General features: G+C 43.3%; 1 protein-coding gene and 1 long non-coding RNA gene across 7 annotated transcripts; one reads left to right on the forward strand and one right to left on the reverse strand.

The window, feature by feature from the left end:
* Positions 1 to 470: 470 nt before the first annotated feature.
* Positions 471 to 13,687, reverse strand: arnt (aryl hydrocarbon receptor nuclear translocator). Of its 4 annotated transcripts, none has more exons than XM_077575047.1 (20): positions 13,351 to 13,687; positions 12,135 to 12,225; positions 12,019 to 12,057; positions 11,881 to 11,928; positions 10,014 to 10,227; positions 9,040 to 9,253; positions 8,864 to 8,966; positions 8,715 to 8,780; positions 8,544 to 8,629; positions 7,924 to 8,000; positions 7,534 to 7,668; positions 7,369 to 7,443; positions 5,504 to 5,655; positions 5,187 to 5,309; positions 3,993 to 4,083; positions 2,360 to 2,547; positions 1,939 to 2,128; positions 1,021 to 1,195; positions 814 to 947; positions 471 to 694 (listed from the first exon to the last, which is right to left on the reverse strand). In XM_077575047.1, exons 1-20 carry the CDS (start codon positions 13,385 to 13,387, stop codon positions 611 to 613), a joined length of 2,322 nt encoding a protein of 773 aa, XP_077431173.1. In that variant the 5' UTR covers positions 13,388 to 13,687; the 3' UTR covers positions 471 to 610. The 4 variants fall into 4 exon arrangements, with proteins under 4 accessions (XP_077431173.1, XP_077431172.1, XP_077431175.1 ...); XM_077575046.1 differs by having other exon boundaries at positions 1,021 to 1,198; XM_077575049.1 differs by lacking the exon at positions 5,187 to 5,309.
* LOC144057470 (uncharacterized) lies at positions 2,956 to 8,392 on the forward strand. 3 transcript variants are annotated; one of them, XR_013295250.1, is made up of 3 exons: positions 2,956 to 3,093; positions 5,110 to 5,697; positions 7,310 to 8,392. It is a non-coding gene; the product is annotated as an uncharacterized LOC144057470 (long non-coding RNA). The 3 variants fall into 3 exon arrangements; XR_013295249.1 differs by having other exon boundaries at positions 5,110 to 5,452; positions 5,525 to 8,392; XR_013295248.1 differs by having other exon boundaries at positions 5,110 to 8,392.
* Positions 13,688 to 14,335: the final 648 nt, after the last annotated feature.

The raw sequence follows: 14,335 nt of genomic DNA on the forward strand, positions 1-14,335 counted from the left end.
CACTTTGGAGGTTCCACTGTACATTTAAAAAAAATAAAATAAATACTACTGTGCCCAGAGAAAAACAGAAAGAACGCGTAGGTGAAGCCACGTCCAAAGTAGAAATCAAGGTGATGTAGAAGCACTCCATGAAAGCATGCAGAGGCCTGACGTTGATTTCAAAACGTTCATATGGGAAGCGCAAACAGATCGTGTGCTCGTGTGTGACAATTTAAAAAAAACACACACACACACACACACACACACACACAAAAGCAAACACACGCCTGCCATTTCCTGAGAGTTATATATTATTAAAAAAGAAAAGAAAAAAAAGATTGGATCCATTCAGTCTAAATGCGAGAAGTTCAAATGCCTGAGAAGAATCAGGAACATACAAGAACAAAAGGCCATGATGTGTGTGTGAGGATTGTGAATAGACTCACGTCCTTCCAAATGATTTTTTTTTGTAGGCAAAATGGCTGCCATCCCTCGTTTCGTTTTCTTACCTGCAGTCAAGACTGTCCGTGGCTCCTGGTTGAGCAATGCGATGGAAGCCAAGCAAAAAGCAAAGAGAACAGGAGTGGAAAGTAACAAAGTCGTGAAGGGTTTGGGGAAAAGAAAAAGATTGTCACTCGTTAAATGAGGGGTACATGGGAATATCAAAGTCATCGCTGTTGAAGTTGCTGGGCTGCTCCAGCATGGACAACACGTCCTGAAAAGACACACAGACAGATTAACTTCCACCCAAATGTTCTCGTGCTTATCCCAGAGGACGTTTGGGACACCCAAGGAGGACAATCGCCGAAAACGAGCTCTTGCGTCATCACTCACAGTAAACATGTCTTGCTGGTTGCCTTGCGCTTGCGGGTGCTGCTCTGCGTTGCTTTGCGAGTGCTGCTGCTGGCCCGGCCACTGGGGCCACACTGCCTCCGTTGCCCGGGAGGGGAACTGCGACTGAGACGCATCTGGAGAGGGAAAGGCGGCTGGCTGTCAAACCGACAATTTTCTGGGACAACAAAGTCAAAGCGGGTTACCGACCGTAACCGTTTGGGTTGGCGCTGGCGCGCGTGTTGATTTGTGGGTAATTTGTGGCGCTGGTCTGGCTGGGCGCAGCGCCGGTGGGCATCTGGCCAAAAGAACTTGAAGAGCCGCCTCCAAATCCGCCCATGGGAGCAAACGGTGGAGACATGGTCTTTGCTGCTTGGGGAGCCACCTGCTGAAAAGTGCAAAGTATTTTCCAAATCAATTATTGCACCAATTAGCAAAATGATTCATCCGTTAATTAGTTATTGGCTATTAGAGGTGTCATTAATCACAAGACTTCAATACTTAATAATCGTAAATTTTATATCCGTTCTAAATGTACAATACAACATTTTTCTTGTAAGTTTTTATACTCTTCTTAACATAAAAGCAGAAAAAATGTTAAACTAATAGAAATATGGCTGCATATTTTAGTCATTGATACAGTAATTTGATAATACTTCATAAAATGGAGTTAAAATTAAAAAGATGTACTGCACTGTAAAAAAACGAGTGATAATGATTTGTGTTGGGATCATTTTTCTGCCACTAGATGGCATAATTGCATTTGTAAGACATTGGTGACAGCTCAGTGCATTTTTCTTGACGCGTCTGCTGCAATTTCCCCAGTACAGGTTCTCCAAGGTTCTCAAAGTAAGGGGCGGTCATGAATTGCGCGTTAACAAACTTTAAATTTACTCAAAATTAATGTCTTAATTTTGACAACCCTACTGGCTATAAATTGATTTTGCATTATTGACCAGCAAAATGTGCACATGAAGTACAGTAATTATGTTCCATTTGGGGTCGCCGTTCCCACACTTGATATTATAATTCATATCTGTGACCAAACGGTACATAAACGCGTGTGAACTCAAACAGTTTAAAATTTTTAAACTCTCTTTGGCATTTACACACAATAATTGACAGCACCTGATTATTGAACTGTGTTCCGGCGCCTGCTCCGGGACCAGGCCACCCTGCCGCCGGTCCTCCGTGGAGGGGGCTGCCGGTGTTGGAGGGGGTGGCGGGCTGCGGGGCTCCGTTCTGACGGGACATCTGGGCCAGCATCTGGCCTGCTGAGTGGGCTGGCTGTGCCATCTGCGGCGCCATATTGACTGGCCTGCACAGTGTGGAAGCAGCGTTGTAGGAAAATGAAATCAAAGAACAAGACAACATGGCTATATTAGAATAATAATAATCAAAAAAAGTTTAAATATATATACAGTATATATATACATACACATTTAAAGCTACTAAACGTAGAATATCCAATTTCGAATCGCTACTGCCACTTGTTGACGAAAAATGAAACTACGGTCTAAAAGGTGAGAAGAAATCTTCCACATCCAACCTGTATGCATCTGCGGCGCGAGCGGAGTTGAAGTTGTTGACCGGCGGGTAGATTTGGGCCGAGGGCGTTGAGGTGGCGGCTAGGGCCTTCGCCTGACTGGGGCCTTGGAAAAGGGAAGGATACATGTCGGGCTTTTCCAGGCTCTTGCTGTGGTCTGGGCCGGCCGACGTCACCGGCTGCACCGGCATCTGAGGATAACCGTTATCAGTGATTATCTTCCAAATACTCGGACTAACATCCGTATGATGTTATACAGCTTTATGGGTACATTGGAACATTCAGCAAGATAAAGTCGCGCAAGCATATCGTTGCTGTCAGGTGGAATCCTTGCATAGACGTCATTTTGCTAACATATGCTGCTGCTCACCAACGTCAGCACGACACCAGCACAAAACCATGTTTAATCACTAACTTAATATGCCAAAATAAATGAAATACATTTTAAAAACCACACAAACAAATTGGGCTGTCAGTGCTGAAAATGTGCATGAGCATTCACATCAAAGTCTGCGCTGATGCCTCTCCCCGAATCAGACAAAAAGCCTTTAATACTTCACAAAAGCAAACAACTGCGCTTATATCATCTTCGCCAAACTCCTTTTCAAAGGTCGACAGCCGGCCCGTAAGCCATCAAACAACAAATCCAACCATGAGCTGAGGAAGCGGCATCAAATTGAGTTTTTAAGATGAAAATGAGCGGATCATTATCCAAGATCAAGATTTTGCTGAAGGAGGTAAGTTGTATCAATAAAGCAAATTCATCCACCTCAATACTCGAGATCAATATGGATTGATCATTGGAAGCGTAGCTAATAATGCGAGTTGACTCGTGCTTTTGGTCAAAACGACATTTGACTAACATCTGTAAGCATAGCAAATTACATCAGCACAACATTCTCTTGGCTTTCGTGGTGATTTGACATAGCAAGCCTTTTTTGATGGCTTTGGCCACTTGATTAGGTACAGCGAGCACCAGCGCAGCCCGTCTTATCGTGTTAGTGGTTTTTAGAGCTGCACAATATTGGAAAAACATGCGATATGTGATATGATTGTTGAATATTGCGTCATCGATATTATTGTGGTATACAACATGTACCTAAAAAAATAACATTTGTATTATCTAATGAAAGAATAGCACTTTTTTCATGTGGCAAAATAAATAAGCGCAACATATTCTTAGTTAATTAATTGTAATTAATTACCCTAGCTAATGTTTAACTATGGGATGGTGATGCACATTTAAGTTTGCGTCTGACTGGTCAAATTCAAATAAAAGCATACGATTCCATATGAAACTTATTGCATGAGTTTGCGACATACATATTGCATGGGTCAATATCGCAATATTGATATTTTTTCGATATTGCCCAGCCCTACTGGTTTTGCAGACATAACACCCCGACGGCTCGTATTCCATATTTAAAAAGGGGGCTTGCGCTTTATTAGTACAAGCCTGTGGTACGTCAAATAAATTGATGACTGACAATTTTGGGGACGGCCGCAACCACATCAAAGTCATATTTTGCTTGATTTCTCTGGCCATGCAAGCGTAGCACTTGCAGGTTAAGGAATGTGCCCATCCAGTTCAACTTTGGCCAACTTTCACAAGAGAAAAGGCCGTCCTTGGCTGTACCTGCGAGAGCGTTATGGGTCCTGCCTCATACAGGCCGTCTCTGGCCCCGCCCCCTTCTAGCTCGGCCTGCTGCTGTTGCTGCTGCAATTGCCTGTGAAAGGAGAAGATGACGATGAGTGCCGATTGCAAGTGCCGTCAAAGCGGGCTTGTTCAAGAATGTCACCACACCTGCATCTAGCCAGTGAAAAAGACATACAAAAAAAAAAAAATAATAATAATAATAATATAAGAGCCCACCACCGGTCACCACGGCAACACCAAAAAAGAGAGAAGGGAGAGTATTAACTTGACATTCTAGTTTAGCATTTGCTGCTCCCATGCAATGACACCTGAAAAACTTGGTTAGAAGTAGGGCTGGGCAATTAAATCGATACAACAATTTTGATTTTGCCTTCTCACTCGCTCAAGTAAAAGCGTTCTAATCAAAAGAAAAACGAGTAACACGCCGTACGGCGCAGTGTGTGTGTTCCTGCGTTGTGAAAGCACCCGAACGCACCATGTTGCTTGTGCAGCAAGTGTGCAACGCGTGTTCGTCTGCCTTCCCTGAGCGTGCTTGAACCCCATTTGGAGTACACTGTGAAACTTAACAACAAAAACAATCAAATACGAATAGATACTTGGTTTTAAAAACACTACCCGTGCTAATGCTTGTCAATTGTCTAAATTCTGGGAGTGATATTCCCACAAACAACGATTAACTCTCACAAATGCTTCAGACAGGTGATATCAAAACTCAAACGGCACATATTTGTCCTAATCGCAATTATTGAAGTGTGTACTCCATGCATACACAGCACCGCGCTGCCCCTAAGAGGCCAAGACATGCACTGCAGGAACAGCCTGTATTTATCATTATGTATTGATTTTTATTGCCATTTTTAAAATAGTATTATTTTACTTTGTTACTAATTATTTTTTGGGTTGCTCTTTCAAGTTATATTTAAAGTTGAGTTCTTGGTAGTTGAATAAATATGTTTTCAAACCAATGAACAAATTGTGATTCCGATGTCAATTAAAAATAAAGACGATGATTATTTGTTGTACAGTTGCCCAGCTCTAGTCCGAAGTTGACGAGCAACCATCTGAAAGCGTTTGCCATGCATTCTCACACCACCAGCATTGCTGCCAGGAGGAGGAGCCAGTCGTTCGTCCACCACGAAGAAGCCGCTACCGTCTCGTCCAACCTGCTCTCACCTGGTAGCGACGTGTGCCGGGCTAACAGCGACGGGGGAGCTGTTTGTGTTGCTCTGACCAAGGGAGGGGGGCAGCAAACCCCCCGGGGAACGGATGGGAGTGAGGGGGTCCTGAGTCGCGTTTCTATTGTCCCCCACCCCCCAGAGGTGGAATATAGGGAGACAGGGGTCAGTGTGACATTTGAAGTGTACAAGGACGTGGGAGTGGGCTCATGGATTAGCATTCACCTTACGACGGTGACATCTTTCAAATACATACGTTTAATGGTGTGTTATCAGCAGCAAGAAAAAAGAAGAAGCTTGAAATAGGAAACTCACTTGACATTGACATTTGTGCAGATGATGTATTCAATCTCTTCGGAAAAGGGATTCTGGAAGGTGAAGGAGCTGGTCCTTATCCAAATCCATTCTCTGGATTTGGAGCGGAACCTGAACATGACTGAAAGTACTTGTCCCTTCAGCTTCATCACCTGCGGACACACAGTGACAGGAGCATGCTGACCTTCATGCAAGTAAGTGGCAAACGCACGACACTGCACGTCTGAAGAGCATCTCCAGCAATTTGCCATCCAGCCCATTTGCAACCATTCAAGTGAATTCAAACACTTGCTGTAAGTTGAAGGCAGCTTGCAGTTTCATTCGACCAAATGACACGTTTTTGCTGTGAAGATGCATGCGTGCACAACTCAAACATTCTCTGATTTTCCAACAATAAAATTGAGCTAGAGACCACTACAAGGGCGGGGCTAAACTGCTTTGCCCCACCCTGTGCAATGTCGTGGTTGAGCACAAATTTAAGTCTGAAAAATTGCAACAACCGCCGTTGTAATAAAGTGCGGACATAAACCACAAGAAAAAAACATATTATGACAATAACCACAGTAAAATGACAATTGATTGAATGAATACAACAAAACGACAGGCTGGACAAATCACTTTAACTGAAGCGGTTTCAAATCTGTCAAAGGGGCTGAAAACTGAAGGTGAGTTGAGTTGGATTAAATATGCGTGTTTTGTAATGATGTTATTATAAACAACTGATCGCCTGTTGCCATGACCAAATGTGTGCCGTGTATTACCAAAGTTTCTACACGACATGGACAAAACCATCTGAAAAACGGAGGCAGAATTTGGTAACTGTCTATCATTAGTTAGCAGACCCTCAGAAAAACATCTCAAGAACCCATGCCCAAAAAGTCTGCCATTTTGGATTGAAGCAGCCATTTTGTCATTTTGCTTGTTGCGCAGGTGTCCTGTAAAAAATGAACTACATTTGCTCCGATTTGAGGACCATTTACAAAACAGATGGGCAACACTGAATTGTGAAATATTTACTTGTCTTCGTTGTGTGTGGACGGAGCATGACAACAAAGTGTAATGACTCAGCCAAGAAAGCAGAACTCGATAAATAAGGATGAAATGATCCCGCAGTGGACACATTCCATACATCTGTCCAACTCCATTTCTTACATAATAACGAAACACACACACGCTAGAGAGAGAGAGAGAGAGAGAGAGAGAGAGAGAGAGAGCGAGAGCGAGAGCGAGAGCGAGAGCGAGAGCGAGAGAGCGAGAGAGCGAGAGAGAGAGAGAGAGAGAGAGAGAGAGGGGCTGCACAGCCGCCTGGTTGCAAACATTCATACACGCTCCACTACACTGCTAGGTCATGTTTCACACATGTGACCTTTAACAAATCACACTAAAGGACAGAAGGCATTAGGAAGCCAACTACTCACGCGCGGTGGGTAAAATCAACCCCAGCAGTAACGCCACAATAAGACATAAGACAGAAACGTCAAAATATTGTGTGAATAGGGTGACGTTCAATAAAGGCTATTGTGAAAAGGATTGACTTACTTTAACACCATTAGGACCGCCCCTCATTTGAATAACATTTCGTCCTGACCAGTGTGAGTGTGCAACACGAAATAAATAAATGTGAGAGCAGAGCGTGATTGATATTTAATTCTATTTATATATTTTTGTATTTATTTTTTCAATGTCGTTTTAGATACATATATATATTTTTTTTCCATTTATATATATATATAATTGGAATTTTTTACTTATATTTTTAATATCCGTTTTTATTTTCACTTGTATTAATTTTGGTCTTCCATCCAGCCTGGGCTCGACTCACCCGCGAGCCTAATGTGGACAACCAAACTGTATTGATTTCGTACCTGTTGGAAGCTGTCCCGGAGCAAGCCCTGATCTTCTGGATGGGCAAGTTCTAGAATGTTCTTTCCCAACAGCTCCTAAAAGACACAGCATATGAGGCAACGCTACATCATTGAGCTCCTCTATTTAAAACGGAAAAAGCAGAGTGTTCTCCTGGGAGTGTGCACCTGAGGCTGGTAGCTGACGGCTGCCACGCAGCGGTGGTCCACAAACGTGAATATGCCCTGGCAGTTGTGGCGCGAGATGAACTCCACCGGAACGCTGATACTGTTGACGTCCGTGTCACCTGGACAGCAGGTCACCTGGGGCGGTATTTGGAAAAATGCACTGACAATCATTTAAGCAGCATTTGGAAAAAGTCCTTCTTGTGACTTGGTAACATAAGAGTTGTGTCAGTGACGGATAACAGACAAAGCATTTCAAAAGCCAGCCAAAGTGCGCAAACATCAGAATGCAGAAAAGTCTCAAGCCTGACCATGAAGTAATAAATATGTTGTTCTCGATATGCTTGCAGGACACAAATCACATTCTAAGCAGACGTACGGCGTTATTCCAACCTGTAGTCTGCCGATTGCAACGAGACAGTAGCGACTCCCCTGAGTGTTGTCCGCTTCATTGTCTGATAAGGACACTCCTAAAACACAAAAGTGTGTGTCAGTGCAGGACAACAAAGTAGAATGTACACTACAAGAAAAAGTATTTACAGCACGTTACTTCAGAGCCTTGGTCCAAAGTGCATTTCAATTATTATTTTTTCAAAAACACACAAAAAGAACTGGCGACTCAAGTTGATGAGTTTTTTGCAAAAGTATGAAAAATATGAAACTAAGACAGCACATGTACTTCGTATTCACAGCCTTTGCTCAGTACTGCTCTTTGTTGATGCAACTTTTCAAACAATTACAGCCTCAAGTCTCGTTGAATAAGCTGGCAACATCAAGTACTGAGCGAGGCTTATTCCTTGTTTTTGTTCTTTTTAATTTGCAAGAATTTCAATACATAAATAAATAAATATATCTTTTGTCATTCTGAGGTATTGTGTTTGTAACTTAGCAGAATAAAATGAGTTGATTCCATTTTGGAATCCGTCTGTCACAACAAAATGAAGGAGAAGCGACGCGCCAGTGAAAACTTTGGAGACGAAGCGTATGAAAGGTCAGCGTCCAGCATGTTGTACCTGCAGGCGGCCAGGACCGGATGTATCCTGTACAGTGGACCACCACGTACTGAGGCTCGCCTTCCTTTGCGGCGCCCAGACCGTTCCTAGTTTGAAGCAGCAGCATTCAAATGCTCAAACTTGGTCCTTCACATTAGCACCATAACAAAGTGGTGGTTTTGAACCAATCACCTGTTTCTATTCCGAAGGAAGTTTAGTCTGTTCATGGACATGGGTTCCACTGGACACGAGCCACACCTGCAATTAGATACAAGCCACCATTTGACCAAATGGTGCATTCAGGGACACCTCTGACTGTATATAAATCAACAATCGGACACCTCATTCTGCATATGAACGATCGGCGGGCTCCCATCGTCATCCGTGCGGAGGATTGCTGGCTCTCCTTCTTCACTGTTCCCGTTTTCAGGTCCAACATCCTCCCTTTGAAGGAACACAATCAGCATCCCGGACTTTTTGGGCTTTGTTTTGCTTTCCCGCTTCATGCCGGGCGTACCTGTGTTGTTGTTCTCCGCCGTGGACAGCTGCTCCCTCAGCTTCTCCGTGTCGTCGGGGTGCAGCTGGTCGTAGAGGGACGAGCCCAGCCAGTCGGACTGCGACTGGTTGAGGACGGGCGTGAGCGAGTCCGACACGTACACGATGCGACCGGTCTCGCACGACACCACAAACAGGAAGCCGTCGGCTGCCTCCAAGATGAGGTGCTTCAGCTCCTGCAGGCAAACGCCGTCAAAAAAGCTTCTAAAAGACATTTACAAGCACTTCAGTTTGTGCGGGAAGTCAATTGGATGGAAACACAAAGCTATGACTTGCTTTGGCCCTGGACCGGGTTCAAACGGGACTCTACCAACTTGAAGTTGTCACAAAAAAACAACATTATTATGACAACTTGACTTTTCTTTTATAGGCGGGCGCGCCAGAAAGAGCAGCACAATGAAACGAACTGACGATTTTGGCGTGCTAACATTTGAGTTCTTATGGTTACACTGGTTTTACTGGTGCTATTTCTCTTATTACATAACACATTTCAAATGTATTTTTCCCCCATTAATTTCAAAGGGGGAAAAAAGATTTGAGAACCAAGATTAAACTTTTTATAAAAATAAAAACTTCATCTGTATGTGAAAAAAACTTACTACTAAAAATAATTCCTCTTTTTACTGCAGTAAATTGAGGCTCCCACTATTTCGTTACTAAAAATAATTCCTCTTTTTACTGCAGTAAATTGAGGCTCCCGCTATTTCGTGAACTTTTGCCCAGTCCTAACTAAATGTTGTTCTGCTTCTCATTTATTTTGGGTGTAATTCCACTGTCGGTCACTAGACGACACACTATTTTGTTCAACACTAACAGGGTTTCCCTCCATGCTTTGTAAGCCTGGCGGTCCGCACCCAAACTCCAAACCCTGCTAATGTAAACGGAATCAATCCGTCACTATGATGAGATGTTCCCCCTTCCCAAATTTGTCTTCACCTGGTCGGTGAGAAAGGACGGTTTGTAGGAGCCTTCGGCGTTGGTGTTTCCGCTCCCTCCCAGCGACTTCATGTGGGACACGGCCATTCGCAGGATGGTGAGCTTGTCGGGCTTCCGCGCCAGCGCGCTGCACGTGGGCACCATGTCCGACAGCTCCGTGATGTAGGCCGTCATCTTGTTGCGCCTCCGCCGCTCGATCTCGCTGTGGTTCTCCCTGAGGCGGACAGGACAGGAGGGAGAGCCAGATGGGGCGGGCGGACAACGCGGGGAAGAGTTTAGAGTTCATGTCGTAATGTGACGTTGGCTCGTCTCTCGGGAAGAGGTGGCGATGAGATGATTTTTTTTTTTTTTTAAAGAAATCAAAATCAAGGTGACAAAGTGACAGTCTGCTCTTTCAAGGCCATGTGTGTGTGACAACAGAGAGCAAATGCAGAGAGAGAGAGAGAGACTGAGGAGAGAAATAAAGAGAAAAGGGAAGCGTTACCAAAGTGAAACATCGTGTAGTTGTTAGTGAGCCAGCATAAAGGAAAGCGGGCTTAGGAGAGACCACCAGCTGTTGGTGAAGAAGCGCAACATTGCCAGGCTTGAAATTTCCTGTCAAGATGGCGAGTGAGCTTGTGGTCCCAACAAAAGTGTTAGGAGGAGTCGGGACACGACTTAAATCATCAGTGCATCCAATCGGGACATGTTGACAAGCGGGAGGAGGAGCCTCCCGCCATACCTGGACACTTTTTCCTTATCTGCAAAACTTTGATCCTCTTCCAAAAACCTGGAAGCAAGACCAACCCGCTAAAACGCAGCAAAAAATTATAATAAAGTACTTGTGCGCTTCTCTGAAAACAAGGTCCCACCAGACGCTCAAACCCAGTTTGGGGGATATTTTTTTGTCCCTTTAAAATCAATCACCCAATCAGACTTTCGTTTACAATGTTGCATTTATACAACCAAACAACCGTACTGAGATTTATGCTGCCATTTGTATGTGAAAGTATTTTGAGCAGTGAAAAAAAAACAGTCGCCACTACTTATTGTTAAAAAAAACAGAAGTTCAGGGGCTTTATTTGAAAATATGCTGTTAAACATGTTTTTTTTTTTTAAATAAACTGGTTATTTGATGACAACCAAGTAAGTTTGTGCGTCAAGACAAGAAAAAAAAATCAATGGCTAATTTTTTTTTCATGCTAGTTGTGTATTCTCAGGCGGGTGGTTCAGCGTCCACGTAATCCACAAATGTTACCAAGCGAGGTGGATTTCATAATCGGCTTCATACAGTTGTTTTACTCTCTAGGTGATTTGTCATCTTTTGTTTAGGCAATGAATACTTTTCATAGCAAAAGCAATCAGGATGATTCTTGCATGACTTTTGGCAACAGCAAATACTTTGTTCTTTTCACAAAATAAAACAGAAAAATTGTTCACATGCCAGTTGTTGCAATTAAAACCACTAAAATAGGCCTTAAGTTAGTAAGTAACCCTTGGAAAGTCTCGGATGCATCGAACAGATTTGGACATTGAGCCTTGTGTGAGGCTACAACAAGTCCAGGATAAGCTTACCTTTAGCTGGTCCTTGAAAGTGCTCACCTACTTCAAAGCCACTGGCTGCCAGCAAATTGATTCAAAAATAAATACAACTACAAATATCCTCTTTTAGTGGTGTAATAGATACAGTATGTTCTATGATTGTCTTGCCACTTGCGGTATTGTTGGCATTGAAAATTTGGGGTTGAATGATTATTGGGGGGCATTTCAACTATGGAGGTTCCACACTAACTAGATCAATAAAAAAGGTGCGAGAAAAGGAAAAGAACAGGGAGCAAGGACGGCTTTTGTTAACGCAACACAAATGCACCGAACCCGATGGCCCTACCTAGCGAAGCGCTCTTTGTCGTTGGAGCCTCCTGTGTCGTCGTCACACCTGATAAAGGAAAGAACACGCAGCCATCAGATGAAAGCTGTCGGCATGGAATCACGCAAGGCAATGGAGACGATGATAAGACTCGAGTACCTGAACAACTTGTTTCCTTCGTCATCGTCAAAATCGGGGCTGCAATCCAAATAGGAGACAAATAAAATAACAGCAACGCATAAGGTGAAATTCTGAGCATCCTTTTGATCACTTACGCTGCTCGTCTCTTGCTTCCTTTTGGAACGACAGCCCCGCCGCTGGCTTGGGCCCCGCTTGCCCCCAGACCCAGATCTGGCTCTGCTAAATCTATTCATAAATCAGACAATGTGGCACAAACGACAGGTCAATTCCAATAGCGCCTCCTGCACTCAACGGCAATCCAGCATTTGACATACTGTACATAGACGGAGAGAAAAATAATAGAAATTGTTGGGTATATTCGGAAAAGTTGGTAGGATGAAATCAAACATTTCCAGAGAGATCTCTGGATGAGAAATTTGATTTGATTTGAATTCCTTGGCCACCTTGTTCACCAGACATCACTCTCTTGGACTTCTTTCTACGAGGCTCTGTTAACGATTTCTTGCATCAAACAAAAATGCAGTGATGCTGAAACATGGCGATGAAATTAAGTAGTGTAACTGATCTAGTCCACTCAATTTGTATTTCATAGAGTTGCATTTACAATATATTGAGTTGAATTGTAAAGATGGCTATCCTGTAATTTATTAAGAAGGAAATTAAGGAATCATTGCAACAATATTCACACAAATACACAAACATACATTTGAGTCCAAGAATATCGGGACAGGGACACAATACTCATCTTTGGTCTCTAAACAGTAAGCACCACGATGGATTTCAAATGAAACAAACTCGATATCCTTTACAAAGCTCATAAAGTCTGCAGTTTAAGCACATCTTGCGTCATTTCAAATGCATTGTTGTGACGTTTGGCGTCCCCAAAAATAACATCACAATATTACACGAGCTTCGGGTCGACAAGCAAATGTTAAATATAACTGCATACGTCATTTTTTAACGTTTATGGAAACAAAAGGGGGAAAAAAACAAGAAGAGTCAGTCCACTTGCCTCGATTCAACCTTTGTGAATTTCTATGACCTGACTGATAAAAATATGCAAAGATGTACATTAAAACACACACACACTTTTAGCAAGCACTTTGGTGTTTGTTATCGACTGTAAGTTAAAAGTGACTTGAGCAATTTTGCAATTAGGTGCTGTGACTTGTGCAACTCCCTCTACTCTCAGTACTTAGCTTAGCTTCGAAGCTAACTTAGCCACCGCTGTCACGCTATCTTTAGCAAAGTGTCCGACTTAACTATTCGGCACAAAACGCGCAGGAAATGACAAGCAGCAACGTCCATCCATGCCGGTAGAATTTCGAGTGGACTTTTGTGGCACTTTACCTTGGTTTGAAGATGACATGTCCGTGTGGAACAACATAAACAAACTACTTCGGGGGAGAAAAAAAATGGACCAAATCCCCCGCTCCTCCCTCCCTCCCCCTCCCTAAGCTACAAGCTAACTAGCACAGCGGCCAAGTCCGCACTGGCACGTCTTTAATGGGCGGCGTAACAAGTCCGAGCCATGCCGAGCGCGTTTCGACGCAGCCCTCGAAGGTTCGAAGGCAAGAAAAAGCAAACTCCGCAACGCGGAATGGGGCGTTTTCCCGATTTGTGTCGGCTTTCAACAGCACTCTGACTTCAAGATGGCGCTCCTAGCTTAGCGAGCTACCAGCACAGTGTTTTGTTTGCCGGTCCTCCTATTGGACGCCGGCGCCAGCCAGCTACAAATGACGTCACAAGTTGGGAAATCCGTGCTTGAGACCCGCCCCTCCGGCGCCAGGCGCAGGATGCGAAAATCAAATCAAATTTGCAAACAAAACAACAAAATCGTTCAAATTTGCAAACAGAACAACAAAATGGTTAAAATTACAATGGTATCACCAGAAATGCCGTTATTTTTTTTATTATTTGGGACTGCATTGCTTCTGGAATGCGTATTTATCGTTACAGCTCTCCCCCTTTCCTTTCCCAGTTTCCCCTCAAAATTCTGCACACAACACCCTAGAATGACCACATGGAGAAATTAAAAGCCTCGCGGAACATTTGTAAAACAAAACACCCGTTTTTCATCGAAATAAATTGTAATGCCATCAATCCGTTCCATCTTCTCCCCCAAAAAAGAACGCCTGTAATTTGTTTTGTTTTTTAAATAGGAAAAAATAACGCTGACATAGTGAAATAGAATGTAGAGATATTTAAACAGGCTTTGCCACTTTTTTTTCTCTCTTTTTTTTTTGCAGCAGCAGCCCCTGCTTGTTTAATGCTAACAAATAATGGTTATCATCGTTTGGCTATTTGAACACACACAAGTGGTGGCGCCACACAC

This window comes from Vanacampus margaritifer, chromosome 9 (genome assembly GCF_051991255.1).
Source record: "Vanacampus margaritifer isolate UIUO_Vmar chromosome 9, RoL_Vmar_1.0, whole genome shotgun sequence".
Classification (NCBI taxonomy): domain Eukaryota; kingdom Metazoa; phylum Chordata; class Actinopteri; order Syngnathiformes; family Syngnathidae; genus Vanacampus; species Vanacampus margaritifer.

What these genes read in the sequence shown, in the direction of transcription:
- arnt (XM_077575046.1), bottom strand. Translation starts at nt 13,387, where the DNA reads ATGTTGTTCCACACGGACATGTCATCTTCAAACCAAG. An exon ending in CGCGCCGCAGATGCATACAG is followed by an intron (nt 2,129 to 2,359) that starts GTTGGATGTGGA and finishes CACACTGTGCAG; the next exon opens with GCCAGTCAATATGGCGCCGC. An exon ending in ACCAGCAAGACATGTTTACT is followed by an intron (nt 695 to 813) that starts GTGAGTGATGAC and finishes GTGTCTTTTCAG; the next exon opens with GACGTGTTGTCCATGCTGGA.